The sequence below is a fragment of the Myxocyprinus asiaticus genome, chromosome 5 (assembly GCF_019703515.2).
Source record: "Myxocyprinus asiaticus isolate MX2 ecotype Aquarium Trade chromosome 5, UBuf_Myxa_2, whole genome shotgun sequence".
In the NCBI taxonomy this organism is placed as follows: Eukaryota; Metazoa; Chordata; class Actinopteri; order Cypriniformes; family Catostomidae; genus Myxocyprinus; species Myxocyprinus asiaticus.
In genome coordinates, this window is record NC_059348.1 from 47,983,590 (window position 1) to 48,002,845 (window position 19,256).

The 19,256-nt window shown below is 35.9% G+C and overlaps 1 protein-coding gene across 1 annotated transcript in view; it reads left to right on the forward strand.

Annotated features, from left to right (window-relative positions):
- Positions 1-16,503, forward strand: part of LOC127441219 (glypican-5-like) — a 194,242-nt gene extending 177,739 nt beyond the window's left edge. The window contains exon 9 of the mRNA XM_051698394.1: positions 13,503-16,503. Within this exon, the coding sequence (XP_051554354.1) occupies positions 13,503-13,654 (152 nt within the window). The 3' untranslated portion in view covers positions 13,655-16,503. The remainder of the gene's footprint in view (positions 1-13,502) is intronic.
- Positions 16,504-19,256: the final 2,753 nt, after the last annotated feature.

The following is a 19,256-nucleotide window of genomic DNA, read 5'->3' on the forward strand; positions in this document are numbered from 1 at the left end:
CTACATGCAGTTCTGACCAAATCTGACCACATCCTTATGGAGAGGACTGTGGCGACTGCTTGCATTTACTGAAGCCATCGTGAATAGAACATTTCTTTCTTACACACAAACACAGGCAAACAGGCGATCGTTCACAGAAATCTATAAGAGCTTGTGCAGCTTCATATGTCTGGATGTTTGGAGATCAGATATGCCTCTAAATCTACAGTATCTTAGAGGAATCGTTCACCCAAAAAATGAAAATTATGAAAACTATGAGTCTATTAGAAAAGATTGTTCACAGTCACATGCTAGAGACTGTGACTAAGCTTCTCTTACAGAGCAACGGATGGTAAGATTTCCCCTAAAAAAATGCTAGTTTCATTGGTTGTTTCTCACCAAAACCTATTGTATGCCTTCAGAAGACTTGTAATATGAGGCACGAGATGCATTAGCTACCCTATTGTTACATTTGGGTGCTTTTTTAAGCGTTGAAGTAAGTCATTGTCAACAGCCATGGTACTGAAAAGACATATCAAGATATTCATTAACATTTTTCCTTTTGTGTTCCCCATAAGTATTAAATTCATACGCCTTTGGAACGACTTGAGGGTGTGTAAATTACAACATAATTTTCTTTTTTGTGTTAATGCTCCCTTTAACTGCTGGATTGATGCCTGATTCTATTTTGAAGACTATAGAAGAAGTGGCACTACTTTGCAGAAAAGTAGTTTACTACAAACTTTGAGACTAAACTAAAACTACTTATCAGCTAACATAGCATACTGATACACACATACAGCTACATACTACCGAACTATACCAGACAGTTTACTGTTGCACTGTTATGTTGCACTATTGTTTGTTTTGTATGTCATACGTTGTACTACGATCAAGAAACCAGCGTATTTGCTTAAATTTATCCTGTATACCTGACTTTTAGTATAAAGAGAAGATTGTTGAAATTATTTTAAAGTTACGAAGCAAGGTGGCTTGCAATTCGTCAGTGTTAGCAGGCAAGATCAAGTTAGCTAAAATTACACAGATCAATCCTTATGGCACTATATTTCACATGCTTTGCAGTTATGTAAGCTTACCTGTCCAATAAGAAGAATGCCAATTCAGGTTCGGTTTTGATCCCCAAAACCGAACGAAGGTCCCTCCAGGAATCAGATGCCCTGCCGATGTTAACTCGAGTTTTCGCTTGACCACTATCACGTTCCCGCTTAGCCAGACGGGATTCAGTAGAAAATTTTTTTTTTTTTTGTTTGTTTGTTTTGGCTTACTCGGAGTTTGTGTAGGAGTCGGTGTTGTGCTGGGAGCCAGACGTTTGCTGGATTCCATCTCTAGGATAATGTTACCCAGTGTTGCAGACAGTTGTCGCTGTTGAATAGCGGAAGAGAAGCTATTACTGCCCGAGGCAAGGCTCTCGGGAGCGTGCATAAACGTCACATCCTTTGGATTTTCCCGGCAAAAGCGACCCGCTCCCTTCGCATGAAAATCAGTCTACAGGCTTTAATAGGCAACCTAGGAAGTCCGGGACGGGCTCATTTTTGAAGTTGCATTACAAGCCGTTCACACATTGGCAAAAAAAAAAAAAAAAAAGGCAAATATTACATGTAAATTGTTACATATTGCACCTTTAAAGATGTGAAGTCTTGTTTGCAGGGTCCAAGCTACTACAAAGGCATGTTCGAGGAGAGAAGAAGTCATTGAATTAGCCAAGGTTTGCAAGGTTCATGGTATGGCATCTTTGAAACATATTTAAAAGAGTTTTGTTTGAGACATTTCATTTCAAGTAAACAAGATATCCTAGAGGGCACCAGTGTTTTATGATTTTCTCTTAGGGTTATATCTAATTTTAGTTTTATCTGATAACTGTTAATTAAACAACTTCATACTTCGATAATTAAGTGGAAACTTTAATTTGTGTCACCTTTACTTTCTGTCCTCATCTCTTTCTCTCCTCTACTGTTTCTCTGGCCTTTATAATGCTGGTAGTGAATGCTCTTTACCAGAGTGAGAGGGAGGTCACTCTTTTAAGGCAGATTGCCAGGCAACAGAAGGTCAACCTCCCATTTAAATGGTCACCGTGGCTGCAGTCTGTGAACTGAATAACCAAATCCATGTGAAAGGTGCTCATTATAGTTCGAAAGGACAGTCACTGATGGCTAACACCTTCACACCTCCTCATCAGAGCTTCTGTTATTGTCTTCAATTCAGAATCACTCACAGCATTTAAAAGTAGAAAATTGAAATATTTCACTTATTTTTGCTAACTAAATGAGAGATCCTTAATCACATATTCAATGTTCCTGCAATTTAACTGATAGAGCATGGCTCTAACAATGCCAAGGTCATAGGTTTGAGTCCATGTCCTATTTAAGTGTTATGGTATACATTTGAAAACAACATGATCACATGGGATGTCGGCATGTTGTTTCCGAGAGTTGCAGTACCCTAGGATTGTCCTCATTATGCCGACTCAACGACAAGTGGCATCTTCTATCAGACATTTTTGCATTGGCTCTAGCGTGTTTACCTTCCCGTGGCACGAGCGGTAGCGCATCACATCAGCATTGTGGGAGACCAGGGTTGAGATCCTGCATTGAACCCAGGAAGTAAATGCATTTACATAATCAGTGACTAGCATGATATTTCCTGATTACTTCATAACTTAATTACTTCATAGGTTATAGAATAGCCAATTGGCATGTTAAAGGTGCACTCAGTAATTTTTTCCCCATTAAAAAAGTTTTACACCGGAATAAATTAATTGTAATGTTAAAACATGAGTATAAAATCATGAGCACTCACATGAGATGAGAATTCTAGTCATATCAGTAACCTTATAAAAGCTGTTTTATTCTACAGGGTGCAGGGGTGACTCATGAGGGCTGCCATTTTACTGTAGAATCACATGACCAGCTGAATACTACTCGCTTAATCTCAGTAACCGTCTTGTTATTTGACACTTTCACTCTTGGATTAATCATGACTGATTGTGAATAGTGAAGTTTTACAATAGCATCTGTATCAGAAAACTATTGATTTTGAATGATGCTTTATCCACACCACTAGGTCTCACTGTAAGTTGAAGATGACACAAGCAAAAATGTACTGAGTGCACCTATAAGAAATAGTTTAATTTGTATTTTTTTGGGGTATTTTTGAATTTGCATATAGTCACTGATTTGCAGACACTCCTCTCATGGATGCTGTCCACTTTGTCATGTGATAATTGGTGTTCTTGAGGGAGGGCTGTCTTATTGATCGCATGAATGCTGGACCAGCTTTAGTATGGCCCCTGTAGTGTGTAGAGGATTTCTGTACACATTTGAACTTTAGAGATCAGAAAACTGGGTCAAATTAAGGTAATTGTGAAAATAGAAAGCAACAGAAACTGACCTGACTATTTATGTCTGTGTTAGATTAAAGGAATTGTTCACCTGGAAATGAAAATTCTCTCATCATTTACTCACCCTCATGCCATCCCTGATGTCTATGACTTTCTTTCTTCAGCAGAACACAAACAAAGATTTTTAGAAATATATCTCAGCTCTGTAGGTCCATACAATGCAAGTGAATGGTGATCAGACCTTTGTAGCTCCAAAAATCACAAAGCAAACATGAAGTAATCCGCAAGACTCCAGTAGTTAAATCAATGTCTTCAGAAGTGATATAATAGGTGTGGGTGAGAAACAGAACAATACTGAAGTCCTTTTTTTATCATAAATTCTCCTTCCTGCCCAGTAGGGGCTGATATCCACGTAGAATGTGAATCATCAAAAAACAGAAGAGGGAGAAAGTGAAAGTGAAGGAAAAGGGACTTAAATATTGACCTGTTTCTCACTCACACCTACCATATTGCTTCAGAAGACATGAATTTAACCACCAGAGTCATCTGGAGTACTTTTATGTTGCCCATATGTGGATTTTGGAGCTTACCCCATTAGCTTGCATTGTATGGACCTACAGAGCTGAAATATTCTTCTAAAAATCTTCAGCAGATGAAAGAAAGTCATACACATCTGGGATGGCATGAGGGTGAGTATAAATGAGAGAATTTTCATTTTTGGTTGAACTAACCCTTTACGGAAAGGAGAAATATAAGTTAGATTTAATTCTAGAATCAATCCAAAAGATGGAATTGCACATGGATGGCAAATCTTCTTACTTTCGTAATGAATGTTCCTGGTTTTATTGTGCCCAATTATTATAATACAAAAAAAATAAATACATTTTGTCACTGTATATATGTATACAAAAATTATCTTTAAAAATAATTTAATTGATTAAAATGTATTAATATTTCCATTAATTGCATTGGTTCAACAAATCATTTTAAAATTGAATTTGAAATTAAGGATTTTGTGAGTGTGTGTGTTTTCTTTTACCTTGCACACTTTTGTTCTAGGTTTATGAAGATGAGGGCATGTCACACTTTCTGTCCATGTTGGCATCTGCTTAATTTGTCTTACTTCTTCCAAGTCACAGATGAATGTGCATCAGAATAAAACAGCCTTTGATGTCAACAACAAAAAAATATAGGAAGTGTTTTCTCTCTTATAACAGTTGACCAGCTTATTTATTTTGCCATTGCAACTATGCACAATTATATGGTCAGTTGCTTTTTATTATTTGCATGTAGCACTGTTTTGCCTTGCTGTCCACATCTCTGTCAGAGCAGACCTGTATCCCATTTTGGGTTGCGACCAACCAGTTAAGAAACAAAAGATCTCTGCATGTATAAATTAAATTCTTATACGTTTTGTTGTGTGTTTGTGTGTGTGTGTGTGTGTGTGTGTGTGAGATCATGTTACTCTTTCCCATCAGCTGATGAGCATAATCCTTCCTAGTCTGAGTCAGAAAAACACCAATGCTCGCTCTCTCTCCGTCTGTCTCTCCTACCACAACACCACACTGCCGAATCAACTTACAATCAGTGAGGCTGTAGGTCACGCCAATGAGTCTAAATCAGATTTATAAAAACAGAGACCTCCGAAATCCCAGTTGTTCAGCTCAATCTGAAGTGTTCCAATGCATTTAAAAAAAATAAAAAATAAAAATCTTATTTTTCTTATTTACATTCTTGCACTTGCTACTTTCTTATTTTTCAAGACGTTTAAACAAATGCAAGTGGAAGCTCTCTCTCTCTCTGCCTCTTTTTTTTTTTTTTTTTTTTGTCATTGCAAATGAGTAACCTCCCAATGTGGCTTAGTTTAGCAAAGTCTGTAGCACATGCCATTTTGGTTACATGGCAAATGATAGGAGCTTAAGAAATTCTTTCCTACTGACTTTCATAAGTGAAGCCAGGTTGTGTCGGCAGGGGACTTAAACTGCCCTAAAAAGCCAAAACACAGTAACTACACCAAAACTGACAGAAAGATAGCTGCAATTTTTATTTTTTATTTTTTATGAACTTTTGTTCATTAACTGTGTCCTTGTTGAATGTCAGACATATTTGTATGACAGTCACACACTCCTTTTATATGCATGGGAAATGTGATTCTAATCAGGATTTGGATTTACATGTCATTAAATTACAGAGAATGTAAGTATTATTAATCATTTTCATTACTTATAGCTAGGATTAACATTGATTGTACCGGCTCGCACTTCACATCTACCGGTCGATTTTGATTTTGAAAAAATAAATCAATTTATTGAAACATGAAAAAATGAAACCAAAAATATTTATAAATTCAAGTTGCACTTCAAACCAAATGAAAATGTAATCAAAATAAGGAAGTGGTCAAAACAATCATACCAAATCCAAACATTTTCTTCCACCGGCCACTTTTGCAGTGACTTAAACATCACCCTACGAGTGCAAAAAAAACAAAAAAAAAAAACATATTAGATAGTAAATGGATTTGTAAATATAAACATAATACAAATATTTGAAAAATAAACCATCATAACAAAATTCCATCAAATTTTATTTAGTAATCTTTAATAAAATTTTAAAAACTAAATTGTAAGGGGGTTCGAGGGAAAGGAGGAGGCGAGAACCGGCTTGACAACTTAAATAATAATTTAATGAACAAAAACACACAACCGTAAACACACACACAGTACAGCTGCCTGTAATTCTCTCTCTCTCGTCGTCCCCGGCTGCCTTTATCCCTCGCGTGCCCCATCAGGCTGATTGGGGACCGGGCATGCGTCATTCCAGCCTGGCCCCGCCCTCCTCGGCTCTACATAAATATTTTACGTTTTATTAATTAAATTTTGTTAAATCTTACACAATTAAATTTTTGGGAATTTTGTTATGAAATTTAAATGTGTAAATCTTGAAAATAGGCTAAAATATTTTTTGAGTGTGTGATTTCCAGTCATGGAAAAGTCATGGGAATTCCTATAATTAATATCATTTGTCCTTGCTCCGCTCTGAAAAGTTTCACAAACTACAAATTCTTTTTAAAATTATTATTTTTTAATCTTTTTGAATGGAATCTCTATAAAATTATGAAAAAATCCTTATACGGTAATCATGAAAAACTGGAAAAGTAATGAAAATCAGAAAATTGATAAAAAAAATAAAAAAAAAATACAAATAAATAAAAAAATAAAAAATAGGAACCCTATTTTTGAACCCTAGTACTGTCATTATTGCAAGAAAAAAAAAAAAAAAAAAAAGAAAATAAATGAATAAAGTGTCATCTTGAAGGGGGTTAATTTTGCCTTGAACACTGGTTTTGTCAGTGTGGACTGCAAGTGTTTTAGGTGCCAGCAGGTGTTTTGATTTTTGTTGTTTTATTATGATGCTTATTGAGTCATGTTTTAGCTTTTCCACGGTGTGCAAACCAGACGATGCAGCACTGAAAGCTCTCGAGTGATTTGTAGTTTTGCTTCTCTGTCTAGAAACAGCTGAAAATGAGCCACTTGTGCAGACAGTCTGGGTCTATTTTGGTAAAATTTTAAATAGTGCAGCTATTTTAGTGCCCTGTTTATGAGCGCTGTAAGATAAACAAGTGTTTATTTTAGGGAGTCAAACACGTGCCGCAGGATTAAGAGCAATAAACAGCAGTCCAGAGAGATGGTGCACAGCTAAAAAATGGTTTCTAAAATATGAATACACTTCAAGAATGTGTGTGTGTGTGTTTTCTTTAATGGCAATACAGAGTGTGTTTTGTAGACATTTGCACATGTGCTAGCTGTACCTACAGTAACTAAAAGTAACCATGCTGTTAATTTAACTGCATGTTCAGTAGCCGGCCAGTAGTTTAGCTGTTTTCATAATAGTGAAGCATTTTAATAGTAACTTTTCTAGTAGCGTTATTATTATTATTATTATTATTATTATTATTATTTACAAAAAGTAGTGGCGTAGCATGGAGAAATGCAGCCATACAACTAAGCAACTAGAGCAACAATCAAACACACTTATCAGTAGTGCATTGGATTTTACAGCATTTAAGTGAATTGCTTTGTACTTATATTTTAATGAACCAGTACAAAAACATGGTTCGCTGATTCGTTTGATTCATTTGTGAAAATATTTTGTTAAATACTCATTATTTCAGTGTTTTCGTACCATATAAATGAGGATGTTTGTTAGTTTTATTTATTGTATTTAGTGTAAAAACATTTGTTCCAGTTTTACAAAGTCTCATGCAGACATTTCATAATACTCGACTTGGCTCGGACGAAAAGGTATGACTTTTATTCATAAAATTGAATAGCCTCCTATCCAACACTTCATTTTAAGAAAGGAAATGTCTCTGAAATTTTATTGTTACTCATTCCATATTTATTGCTGCAATACAAATGACTAATGTACATCAATAACCGTAATACTCTTCCCTTGTCTCGTTCTAAACCCTGATGTTTTCTGTCTTCCGTGGTTATAACAGTGATTTTATTAAAATCATGGTTAGGGTTTGGGTAAGGGGTTAGACTTTATAGTTAGGTTAAAGGGCTAGTTCACCCAAAAATGAAAATTCTCTCATCATTTACTCACCCTCATGCCATCCCAGATGTCTATGACTTTCTTTCTTCAGCAGAACACAAACAAAGATTTTTAGAAAAATATCTCAGCTCTGTAGGTCCATACAATGCAAGTGTGATCAGACATTTGTAGCTCCAAAAATCATATAAAATAAACATGAAAGTTATCCACGTGACTCCAGTGGTTAAATCTATATCTACAGAAGCAATATAATAGGTGTGGGTGAGAAACGGATCAAAATTTAAGTCCTTTTTTACTCTAAATCTATACTTTCACTTTTATATCTGAAAGTCACATGTTGTGCCTGTTTAGTTTCACTTTAACATCAGAAAGTGAATGTGAAAGTGGAGATTTAGAGTAAAAAAAGGACTTCAATTGTTCTGTTTCTCACCCACGCCTATTATATTGCTTCTAAAGACATTGATTTAACCACTGGAGTCTTACGGATTACTTTATGTTTGCTTTGTGATTTTTGGAGCTACAAAAGTCTGATCACCATTCACTTGCATTGTATGGGCCTACAGAGCTGAGAAATTTTTCTAAAAAACTTTGTTTGTGTTCTGCAGAAGAAAGAAAGTCATAGACATCTGAGATGGCATGAGGGTGAGTAAATGATGAGAGAATTTTCATTTTTGGGTGAACTATCCCTTTAAGTTTTGGGTAAGGCTTTAGACTTTATAATTAGGTTCAGGTTTAAGTTTGGGGTTTGGCTAAGAAGTTAAACTTTGTAAAAAGAAAATCATAAGAATACACATTCAAACCCCCAATGTTTCTCTTTTTACCATGGTACAAAACAGTGATTTTCCTATTAATCATGGTTTATATTTAGGAAAGGGGAAATACTTAGGAGAAATTGTAATAACATTGTTCGTTGGCTCGATTATTTTTTTTTAAAAAGGGATTAAAAAAAAAAAAAAAAAGGATTTTATATGAGCCAACTTTTGAGATTTTCCCATCTCTCACTATTGTTATAACTTGTCATGAGACTGGGTTGTCCAGCTTTATGCTGTCACCCTAATTGAGATAATCATTTTTTTATTTTATTTTATTATTATTATTTTTTTAGATAAATGTTATTCTAATTTTATTTAGGCTGGCTAAGTTATATAATTATAATTCCTCCTTAAATAACTTCAGTGTACTGTGGTTTTATGTTGTTTTTTTTTGTTTTGTTTTTTTTAATAACTTGTATTGTAGCTTACTACTACAAAAAGGTAGCTTTCTGTCATTCAACATCTTTTAATTATGCATAGCTTGTAGCTTGACAAGGTACTGTACATGCAAGCTACAAGTAGTTTCCCCAGTGCTGACATTTCGAGAAAACTTTGAAAGACTTTTTCCTTGCATGAATCTCAACCTTTTAGGTCTGTGTTGAAGTTTTGTGTGGGTTTCCTGCTAATTGGTGACTAATTGGCAAGTCTTGCCCAACGCCCTCTCTCACAATCTCAACAGAGACAAACATAACATTTACACAAGTACACCAAGACAACAATTTTTCCCACACCAAAAATCTGCCAGATAAGCCTGACAGCTTCTTGGTGCACAGCATGAAATCTCTGAACGTGAACGCTAAACTTGAGCATTAGACACAAACAGGTCTGAAATGTAGTGGAGAGTATTCCAGAAATTTCAGAGATGGTGACTCAGCCTGTAATCACTTTGGATGATGGCAATTATACTCTCAGAGAGCATTGCTGTGATTGAGCATGTCAGCGTAACGATTGTGAGTTGATACCTTTATTACCATGAAAGTGAGTTTTGACAGAGGCAGAATTTGTTCTTGGTGCTGTGGCTGCTAATGAGATCATAGCTGCTTTTGGCATGAACGTTGTTTTCCATCCCACAAATAGAGCTTACTGTTTGTCTCCTTCATCAGAGCTGGCAAAAGTCTATGTAAATCATATTTAAAATACACAAATGTGTTTGCTGGCGTGGGTGAAGTGTTTTTAAGGGTTGACTGGATGATTTGATGATTAAAGCAACTGTAGACACAGGAGGACAAGAGACTATTGTGAAATCTACATGTGTGTTCCCACATGTTCATCTGTACTTATGAGTGTATGGAACATCTTGCACTTTAAATACCACAAAGTGTCATTCTCTATTGTCTTCTCTGTTGATTAGAGGTCCTCCACACCTCTCAAAACAAGCATGGCTCTTTTTGGCAGAACAATTACATTTATTCTCACCAAGGATCGTACAATTGTTCATTGTTCTGAAGAACAACAAAAGCATTAGGCTGTTGCTGAAGGATTTGTGAGCCTCTCTGAGAGTCTGGAATACCGGATAGGGGCATCATGATCTCACAATGTAATGGGCGTATCATTTTAACAGGATTGGAGGCTACAATAGCAAGTTGTGTTTTCGGACACCCTTTCCTTGGTTCAAGACATCCTTTTCCCTTCCTGTGGTCATTGAAATGTGAACTGAACGTATACAAGACATTAGACTGAGTTATTAGTTATTTATTAGTATTAATAGAGAATAAGATTAGTGAAAACAGATCTCCTGTGTCTTGCTGCATTAATTCTGGCATTTTTCATGCTCATATAAGAATAAATATGTTATTAACTGTTTATTTCATATTAATAGCAGTGTTATGAAGCTTGAAAGTGACACTTAATGCCAGTTTCTTTGTAAAAACCTTCAGTCGTATTATGTGTACTGCGTTGTGTCTATCAAAATGTCCATATTCGCTAGAGTGCAAAGCCTCACAGTGTTGATTTGGTGTAGATCACAGCTTAATCTCTTTTAATCCACCATTAAGACACACTGGACACACACACAACATGGATAATTCACTTCAATCCAGACAGAAATAGAGAAAAGGGAATATACATGGCTACAGGAACACAAAACAGGTTAGAAAATAAGTGAAAGTAGGGATGGGAATTGTTAAAAATCTAACAATTCCTCATTACAATTTTGGTTCCCTAACAGTTCTATTAAAGGGATAGTTCACCCAAAAATGAAAATTCTCTCATTTTTACTCACTCTCATGCCATCCCAGATGTGTATGACTTTCTTTCATCTGCTGAACACAAACGAAGATTTTTAGAAGAATATCTCAGCTCTGTAGGTCCATGCAATGTAGGTGAATTGGTGCCAACATTTTGAAGCTCCAAAATCCACTTAAGGGCAAACTAAAAAGTACTCCGGGCAACTCTGGTGGTTAAATCCATATCTTCTGAAGTTATAAGATAGGTGTGAGTGAGAAACAGATCAATATTTAAGTCCTTTTTACTTCACTTTCTCCTTCTTCTGTTTTTGTGATTTACATTTTTCATGCATATCATCCCCTATTGGCCAGGGAGGAGAATTTATGATAAAAAATTACTTAGATATTGATGTGTTTCTCACCCACACCTATCATACTGTGTCTGAACACATGGATTTAACAACTGCAGTCATATGGATTACTTTTATGATGCCTTTATGTGGATTTTGGAGCTTCAAAACTTTGGCACCCATTCACATGCATTGTGAGGACCTACAGAGCTTAAATAGTTCTTCTAAATAAATTCTTCTAAAAATCATAATTACTGTTGCGCAGAAGAAAGAAAGTCATACACATCTGGATGCCAGGAGGGTGAGTAAATTTTTAGGGGAACTATCCCTTTTACAATTATTTTATTACTTTCAAGGAATAAAGGTTTGGAAATTAGAAATGAATTTGTTTTATGATTTTCTGCTCTCAGCAGCCTGTTACAAAATGATGAGATGATTTTATATTTTAACAGAACAGATTCAAGAGGTGTATTCACACCAAGTTTTTAATTAAGATATATAATTGATTCATTCATTTTAATAAAATGCCACTAATTACAACAAAGCTCATAATGTATATATTTAGTAACACATTCTTATGTCAACAACCAAGTCTTCCAATCCTCAAGTACACATAACACAGTAAAAGTTCTTAATTCATTTTTAGTCAGACTTGATGAAATGAATGACTTGCGGTTCAGTACGTTTTTCAATCACTAAAATGAACCAACCAATAAAAAAAAATTTTTTCGGGAGGTACCTGTAAATTTTGCTGTGTAGATTCCAAAAAACTCACTCATAGGAATCATTTGTTTGGGAATCGGGCTACACTGGTCACGCTGTATGTTTCAGGCTGCAGATTCAATAGAGTCAGCTCATAAGATATTTAGTACACTCTTGCTTGTGTGATATTGCTTACATATAATAATTAACATGCAGTAAAACATAATTTGTCATAAGTAGTATTAGCTATTGCTTTGAAAATCATATTGTCCTCAATTTCACATGTCCAGTTGAAAAGAGCTTTTATTTTTCCGGTCCTGTGTGTATTTTACAGTTACTTTTAATAAGCTCCCAATTATAAATGAAATGCTGAAAATGTCTGTGAGCTGAACACTCAGTGCAGCACTGCAGGAGGAGTTCGTGTTGAGGGTTCACAGCCGTTAATATGCTGAAATCACTGTATCATTAGCATCACGCATTATCTGTGTTAATGTATGTGTGTGTGTGTGTGTGTGTGTGTGTGTGTGTGTGTGTGTGTGTGAGGTAGATGGCAGAGAGCAGAGTGGCACCTCTCGTTCATTCTGGAGCGCACTGAATATGCAGACTGTATATATATTTAATTAAATTGCATATTTTTGCAGTTTAATGATCACACTTGGACATATTGAGATTTGAATTTGATTGTCAAATTATCATTGATTTCATCCCAAAAATGCACCATAATGTGGAATGTACCGAAATTAGCAACAATTTAATATTGTGCTGTTCTAAAAATCCTCAGCAGCACTGAGGAGTTCTGTGTAATGGTAGGGTGTATAAAGGTACAGTCTTGTCACAGAGATAAAGTTGGGTGATGTTGCATTACATCCCCACTTCTCAGATTTATATCTGATTGGCTGTAATATGGTTTAAACTTCAAAAATGAGTCACCATGCAGGACAGTGTGTGTATGAGTGTGTATGAGTGTGTCTGTGTGTGTGTGTGTGTGTGTGTGTGTGTGTGTGTGTGTGTGTGTGAATGAATGAATGATTGTGTGTGTGTGTGTGTGTGTGTGTGTGTGTGTGTATGTGTATGTGTGGGCAGGTTTAAGTGATTTACGAGGACTTTTTTTAGGTTACAAACTGGTAATTACAAAGGTATTATGCTATAAATGTGGTTTATGAGGACATTTCTAGTGTCCCCATAATTCAAATCGCTTAATAAACATACTAAATGATGTTTTATTGAAAATGTAAAAATGCAGAAAGTTTTTTGTGAGGGTTAGGTTTAGGGTTAGGGGATAGAATCTATAGTCTACAGTATAAAACAGTCGTACAGTATAAAAATCATTGTGTCTATGGAGAGTTCTCATAATGATAGCTGCACCAACATGTGTGTGTGTGTGTGTGTGTGTGTGTGTGTGTGTGTGTGTGTGTGTGTGTGTGCGTGCGTGCATGCGTGTGTGCGTGCATGTGTGTGTGTGAGAGTGAATCGTGTGTGTGTGTGTGTGTGTGTGTGTGTGTGTGTGTGCTTTTGGATAAATAGGATGTTACTTACTTAGGATGTTGCTCTCTCTCATTCTCTCCCTATCTGTTTCCAGCTCTGAAAGAATATGATATATCCAAAAAAATGATGGAGGTTCCTTTCCACAAGCCACCCATCATCCGGAGCAAACCTTCATCTGGTGCTTCTCGTTCCATGGCCAGCATCATCATCATCCTCACACTGGGGCTACAGTTGTTCTTCATCTGAAAGGCCACATACACACAGACACACACACACACACACACACACACACAGACACCGATTACATACACACATGGCTAAATCTCACGAAGAAATGTGTGTAACATATTTCACCCCAAAATCAAAAGAAATTGTATAATGTTTTGTATAAAGAAAATGAACTCTATTTTTAGACTGTTCAGATGTATTTATTTTTATTTATTTTTTGTGCATGTTAACATTATTTTTTATTATTTTCACAAATTAAACTTGCCTTAACTACTGTAATGCAGAGAGAAAAAAATCATTATATAACAGATTTTTCACATTAAGGCAGCTCACTGAGATACAATGTGCTGCATCACCATGGAATTAATGTCACAATGCTAAAAACAATGTCTTAATGGTATTACAATAGCTCTTATTTTCTTTGTGCAACATATATATATATATATATATATATATATATATATATATATATATATTATACCATTTTTTTTGTTTGTTTTTTTGATTTTGGGCTTGAAATATGATTCAGATATATTCTTCACAGTTTTTGTGAGAATCACTTACACAGTGCCCCAGAATTCACATTTTAAGGTTGTTTCTTATGTTCCCAGGCTTCTGTGACAGCCCCATTTTTTGTGGAAGACTCCAGCATAGAAACTCACAGTGTTCCCTGGGGTATAAATGTTAGCACTCTCTGCACATTCATATTATCAGAACAAAATTGTTATCACCACCGTCTTCGACTGAGGTATGCATGACGAAATAACTGCATCTGTGGAAACATCGCTCATGAGCAGTCAACAGAAAAGAAAATAAATAGATACTGTCTGCACAATCAGAAAGGGATATTACCATCACTCACTCACACACACACAAACACACACATACAGCATTGTTTATTGAATGAAATAGAACTATAAATTATATGCACATTGTAGTATGTATATAGTTTGGACTGCCGCTGAATTTATAGTCAACGAATGTTTAAATGAAGTATCACACAACCTTTTTTTTATCAGGTCTTACCAAAATTCATCCCATTTGTACACTCACAGACATGCAATTATGACTCAAATCTTACGAAGTATTGAACCATCCATTTAATGGAATAGTTCATCCAAAAATGAAAATTCTCTCATCTTTTACTCACCTCCATGTTGTTCCAAACCTGTATGACATTCTTTCCTCAGTGGAACACAACAGGAGATTTTAGGCAGAATGTTAGCAGCAGTCACCATTCAGTGCATCTTTTTTTCCATACGATGAAAATCAGTGGTGACTGAGGCTAACATTCTGCCTAACATCTCCTTTTTGGGTGAACTAGCCCTTTAATACTTTAAAAGTATTTGTTTATACTCTGTTTACCACCCAAGAGCAAGAAAACTCACACATTTAACTTAAGCATTTATTTAACATAGTTTACCATGTAGAGTACATACTGTCAGTTTGAATTTGAGCGAATGACATTTGAAATTGCACTAAACTTACTTTATTCAAGTAAAATGAGCACCCCAAACAACACCCCCCCAAAAAAGTGTGGTACAGATTTTACATGAATGTTCTGTAATATTTAATGAAGAAAAAAAAAAGAAAAAAAAAGGGTTTAAAAGACCCACAGATATGCAGAATGCCTTTCTTTTATATAAAAATGAACTTAAAGCAAAGCAATGCAAGAGGTTTAGAGATACCAAATATTTTCTGTAATAGCTTCTTTAGCAGTCTGTTTGTAGCATCACAAGACACATTTCTGTTGCGTATTGTATGTTAACATTTAAGAGTCAGTATTAAAACATTGCTACAGTTCTTATACAGAAGCAAAGAACATCTAATGAGTCTATAAACATTTTTGTTTTTATTTTAAGCTGTTTTCTATGTTTTTTGTTGTTGTTCCTGATTGCACATAATTTCCTATATTTGATTTATTTCTGTCATATCTGTCTGAAATAGGTTCTACAGTGTTTTTATATTAATGATAACACATCTTCATACATTCTTAAACATTTGCAATTCAACCATTCAGCCTCATAAAGATGCGAATTTAGAAGGGGGAAGAAATAAAAAAGAATTCAATTTTAGTGAATTTAAAAGTAATTCCCTAATATACAGTAGGGAAAGGAATTCAAAACAAATGTTGGGGGAGTAATTTTAAAGTACTAAACAGTTAAATATATTACATTTGTTAAAGAAATATAACAGTTTTCAAACAACATTTTAGTAACCACAAAAGTTAGACCACAGTAATGTATGCGCTCGCTAACAAAAGTTGCCTTCACCGGAAGATGTACCCATAGCAACACTATGCTGCTCGCTTTGTTAAAATCAATATCGGAGGCAAAACATAAATCCTGTAATTATTTGTCACTTTATGATAGTTTTACATATCTGAAGTACTGTATATCACACAAAAAACTTCTGTTCTGTTCTCTTCTATTTAAAAAGCTTGTTTAACTGACAAAGTTCAACAAGTTGTGCCTCAAAAAGTACTTAAAAAATTGATACCCCCAAAAGACATTGTATACTGTAATTCGCACACTGGACAAACACCCCACAATTATGGAAACGTAAATAATTTTTTTGTTTATTTTTATTTTTATTTTTTTATTTGTATTTTTTTTGATGCATTACAACTCGTTTCTTTTGATGGTTGTAAAATGAACTGGGATTACTTTTTGTTTGCTGTGTTTTGTTTGTTTGATCGTTGTTTTGTTGATACAGTTGAACACTTACAAGCTCAGTTCATGAAGCTACTGAAGTCTTGTCAGATATACACAGTGCATATAAGAATTTGTAAACTTTTCATGATGGAATTAAAATTATAAATCTCCACTGTTGGTTAAACTTAAAAAATAAAAAATATCCAACTTTGGTTTAATTGTTCAGACCTAATTACAAATCTTTCACATGCATCTGGTTCTTTGACCTTAATATATGTATGTATGTATATGTCAGGAATAATAGATGACAGACCGTTGAATTATTGAAAAATAATGCACACCCGAGGTGGTAATGCGGTCACGACGTGCAGCTTCTGCATTCTTAAACACACTTGATCAATAAGACCTCAAACCCTCCTCTCTCCCACTTACACACACATACAGAAACACATATTCATGGATGCCTATCTATCTATCTATCTATCTATCTGTCTATCTGTCTGTCTGTCTGTCTATCTGTCCATCTGTCTGTAGGATTTTATATGTAAATAATTAGTTTAAAAATCTTGGACGCTTTCGACCACCAAAATAATGTAACGAAATACATATATGCAAGATAAATGACACCTGAGCAGATTAGAAATCTGATTAAAATTCTTCACCATTCAATATGTAATACAACAGGCTCCTTGTATCTGCTAATCATTTATATGCTGGGAATTTAGCTCAATAAGGGAATTAGCAATTGATTTGGGGAATATTCAAAGAATCAATGTTTACATCTGATCAAAGTCTTCAGCCAGCGATGATTAATTCTTACAGTAATACTGCTTTCATGGGTATTGAATATAATATCACACATAGATTGAACTACTGTTTATGAGCATGTACCTTAGGATTGACAGATCTCAAGGGACCAGTATAATTTAATCAAATACACAGTCAACTTCTCTTTGAATACAAACAAGACTTTATTAACTAATCTACAACAAACAACTAAACTAACACATAGACAAACAAACATACACACGGGCTGGTAAGTGAGCTTTGACAGGAGATGAATGGAAAATTAACTTTATGGAGTCTATAGACCTTGCCTTGAACAAACCCTGAGAACTTAATTTAGTACACTGTGATTTGAGATCAGGCTACTCAAATTATATCAAGGAAAGCACCAGATTTCAACGAAAGTCTGGAGGTAGTTATGTTGCGTTGTTTGGCATTGAAGTCAATGTCCTTTGGCTTGGCTTGTGGAAGGTCTTTGTCTGTTGCGTCGATAGATGGGTGATGGAATGAACAGGCGGAGCCCCAGAAGCGAGGCCTCCCGCAAGGGAGACTCTGGACATTCCGGGACAGAGATCAAAGTTTTAAATCATATCTGAGCATATGGGGGCCAAACGGAAATAAACATGGATTATGATGTGATGCATTCAGAGAGCTTGCAGGAGGCCTCGTTTCTGGGGCTCCACCTATTCATTCCATCACCCATATATCGACCCAACAGACAAAAACCTTCCACAAGCCAAGCCAAAGGACATTGACTTCAATGCCAAACAACGTTTAAGCCATAGAGCAGAAAGGAGAAAGAGGGGGTTGTCCAGGCTGGTCTTTTAACCGTCTCCCATCAGTCAGAGTTGTCTACTCTGTCTTCTCCTGATATTCTCTCAAGACCAGTGGTTCCCAACCTTTTTTTTTCACTTAAAGTCAGTCAGCATGCCGCACCTCTGTTGAGAAGCAGATTCTGTTTGGTGTGCTTCATCCTCACACAGTTGTGCAAAGAGGCTCTGGTTGATAGAGTGACACTTCATTATGTTTTGTTAAAGTTACCAGGGTGTCAAGGTCTTTGGAGAGTTTTTTTTTTTATGCTGAGGAGATTTTGCTTCTTTGTGTCCTTTTGTTAGATGATTATGCTGACATGCTGTCTACTGGTGTCATGCATTTTATGATCTTTGAGAGCCTCAAAGCATATGAGGCCCACCCTTCAAAAGATGTGATCTCATCTTCATCAAAGTCACAAGTATAGACAAACACAATATGCTTAAGCTAACAACTCACTAAAAAATTATAGCATTTAATGTCTTTATTGAACATGCCCCATTAAACATTCACAGTGCTGTGGAAAAAGTAAGTGAACCCTTAGATTTAAGAACTGGTCGATCCTCCTTTGGCAGCAATAACCATAACCAAGCATTTCCAGTAGCTGCAGATTAGACCTGTACAATGTTCAGAAGGAATTTTGGACATTCTTCCTTACAGAACTGTTTCAGCTCAGCCATATTCTTAGGATATCTCTTGTGAACAGTTCTCTTGAGGTCATTCCATAGCATCTCTATTCGGTTAAGGTCTGGGCTCTGACTGGGCCACTCCAAAAGGTGGATGCGACAGGTTCCCAAAGAGGTGAAAGTAGGAAGCGGGAGACGGTGAATCCAACTCAAAGGTATTTTTATTTTAACTCAAAAACCAAGCTTTTCAGCGGGAACTCAATGTTCATAAGAACAGCACGGTCTCTGGGTGTGTTTAGCTCTCTCTCCCTCACTGGCATCTGGCTCAACCTTAAATCCGTCTCCAACTCTCACTGCAATGACAAACAGCTGTTAGAGACAATCATTGACAGGTGATGATCCTTACCGTTCTCATCTGATTATCTCGTTCTCCATTCACAAGCCGGCACTTGACCACGCCCCCACCACCACAGTGGATTTTCTTTTATTGAAGCCATTCTGTATTGGATTTGCTTGGATGTTTAGGATCGTTGTCCTGCTGCATCACCCAACTTCTACTGAGCTTCAGCTGGAGCACAGCCACCCTGATATTATCTTGTATGATACCTTGATAAACTTGGGAATTAATTTTTCCCTCGATGATGGCAAGCAGTCTAGGCCCCGAAGACGCAAAGCAGCCCCAAATCATGATGCTCCCTCCACCGTACTTCACCATTGGGATGATGTTTTCATGTTTGTATGCAG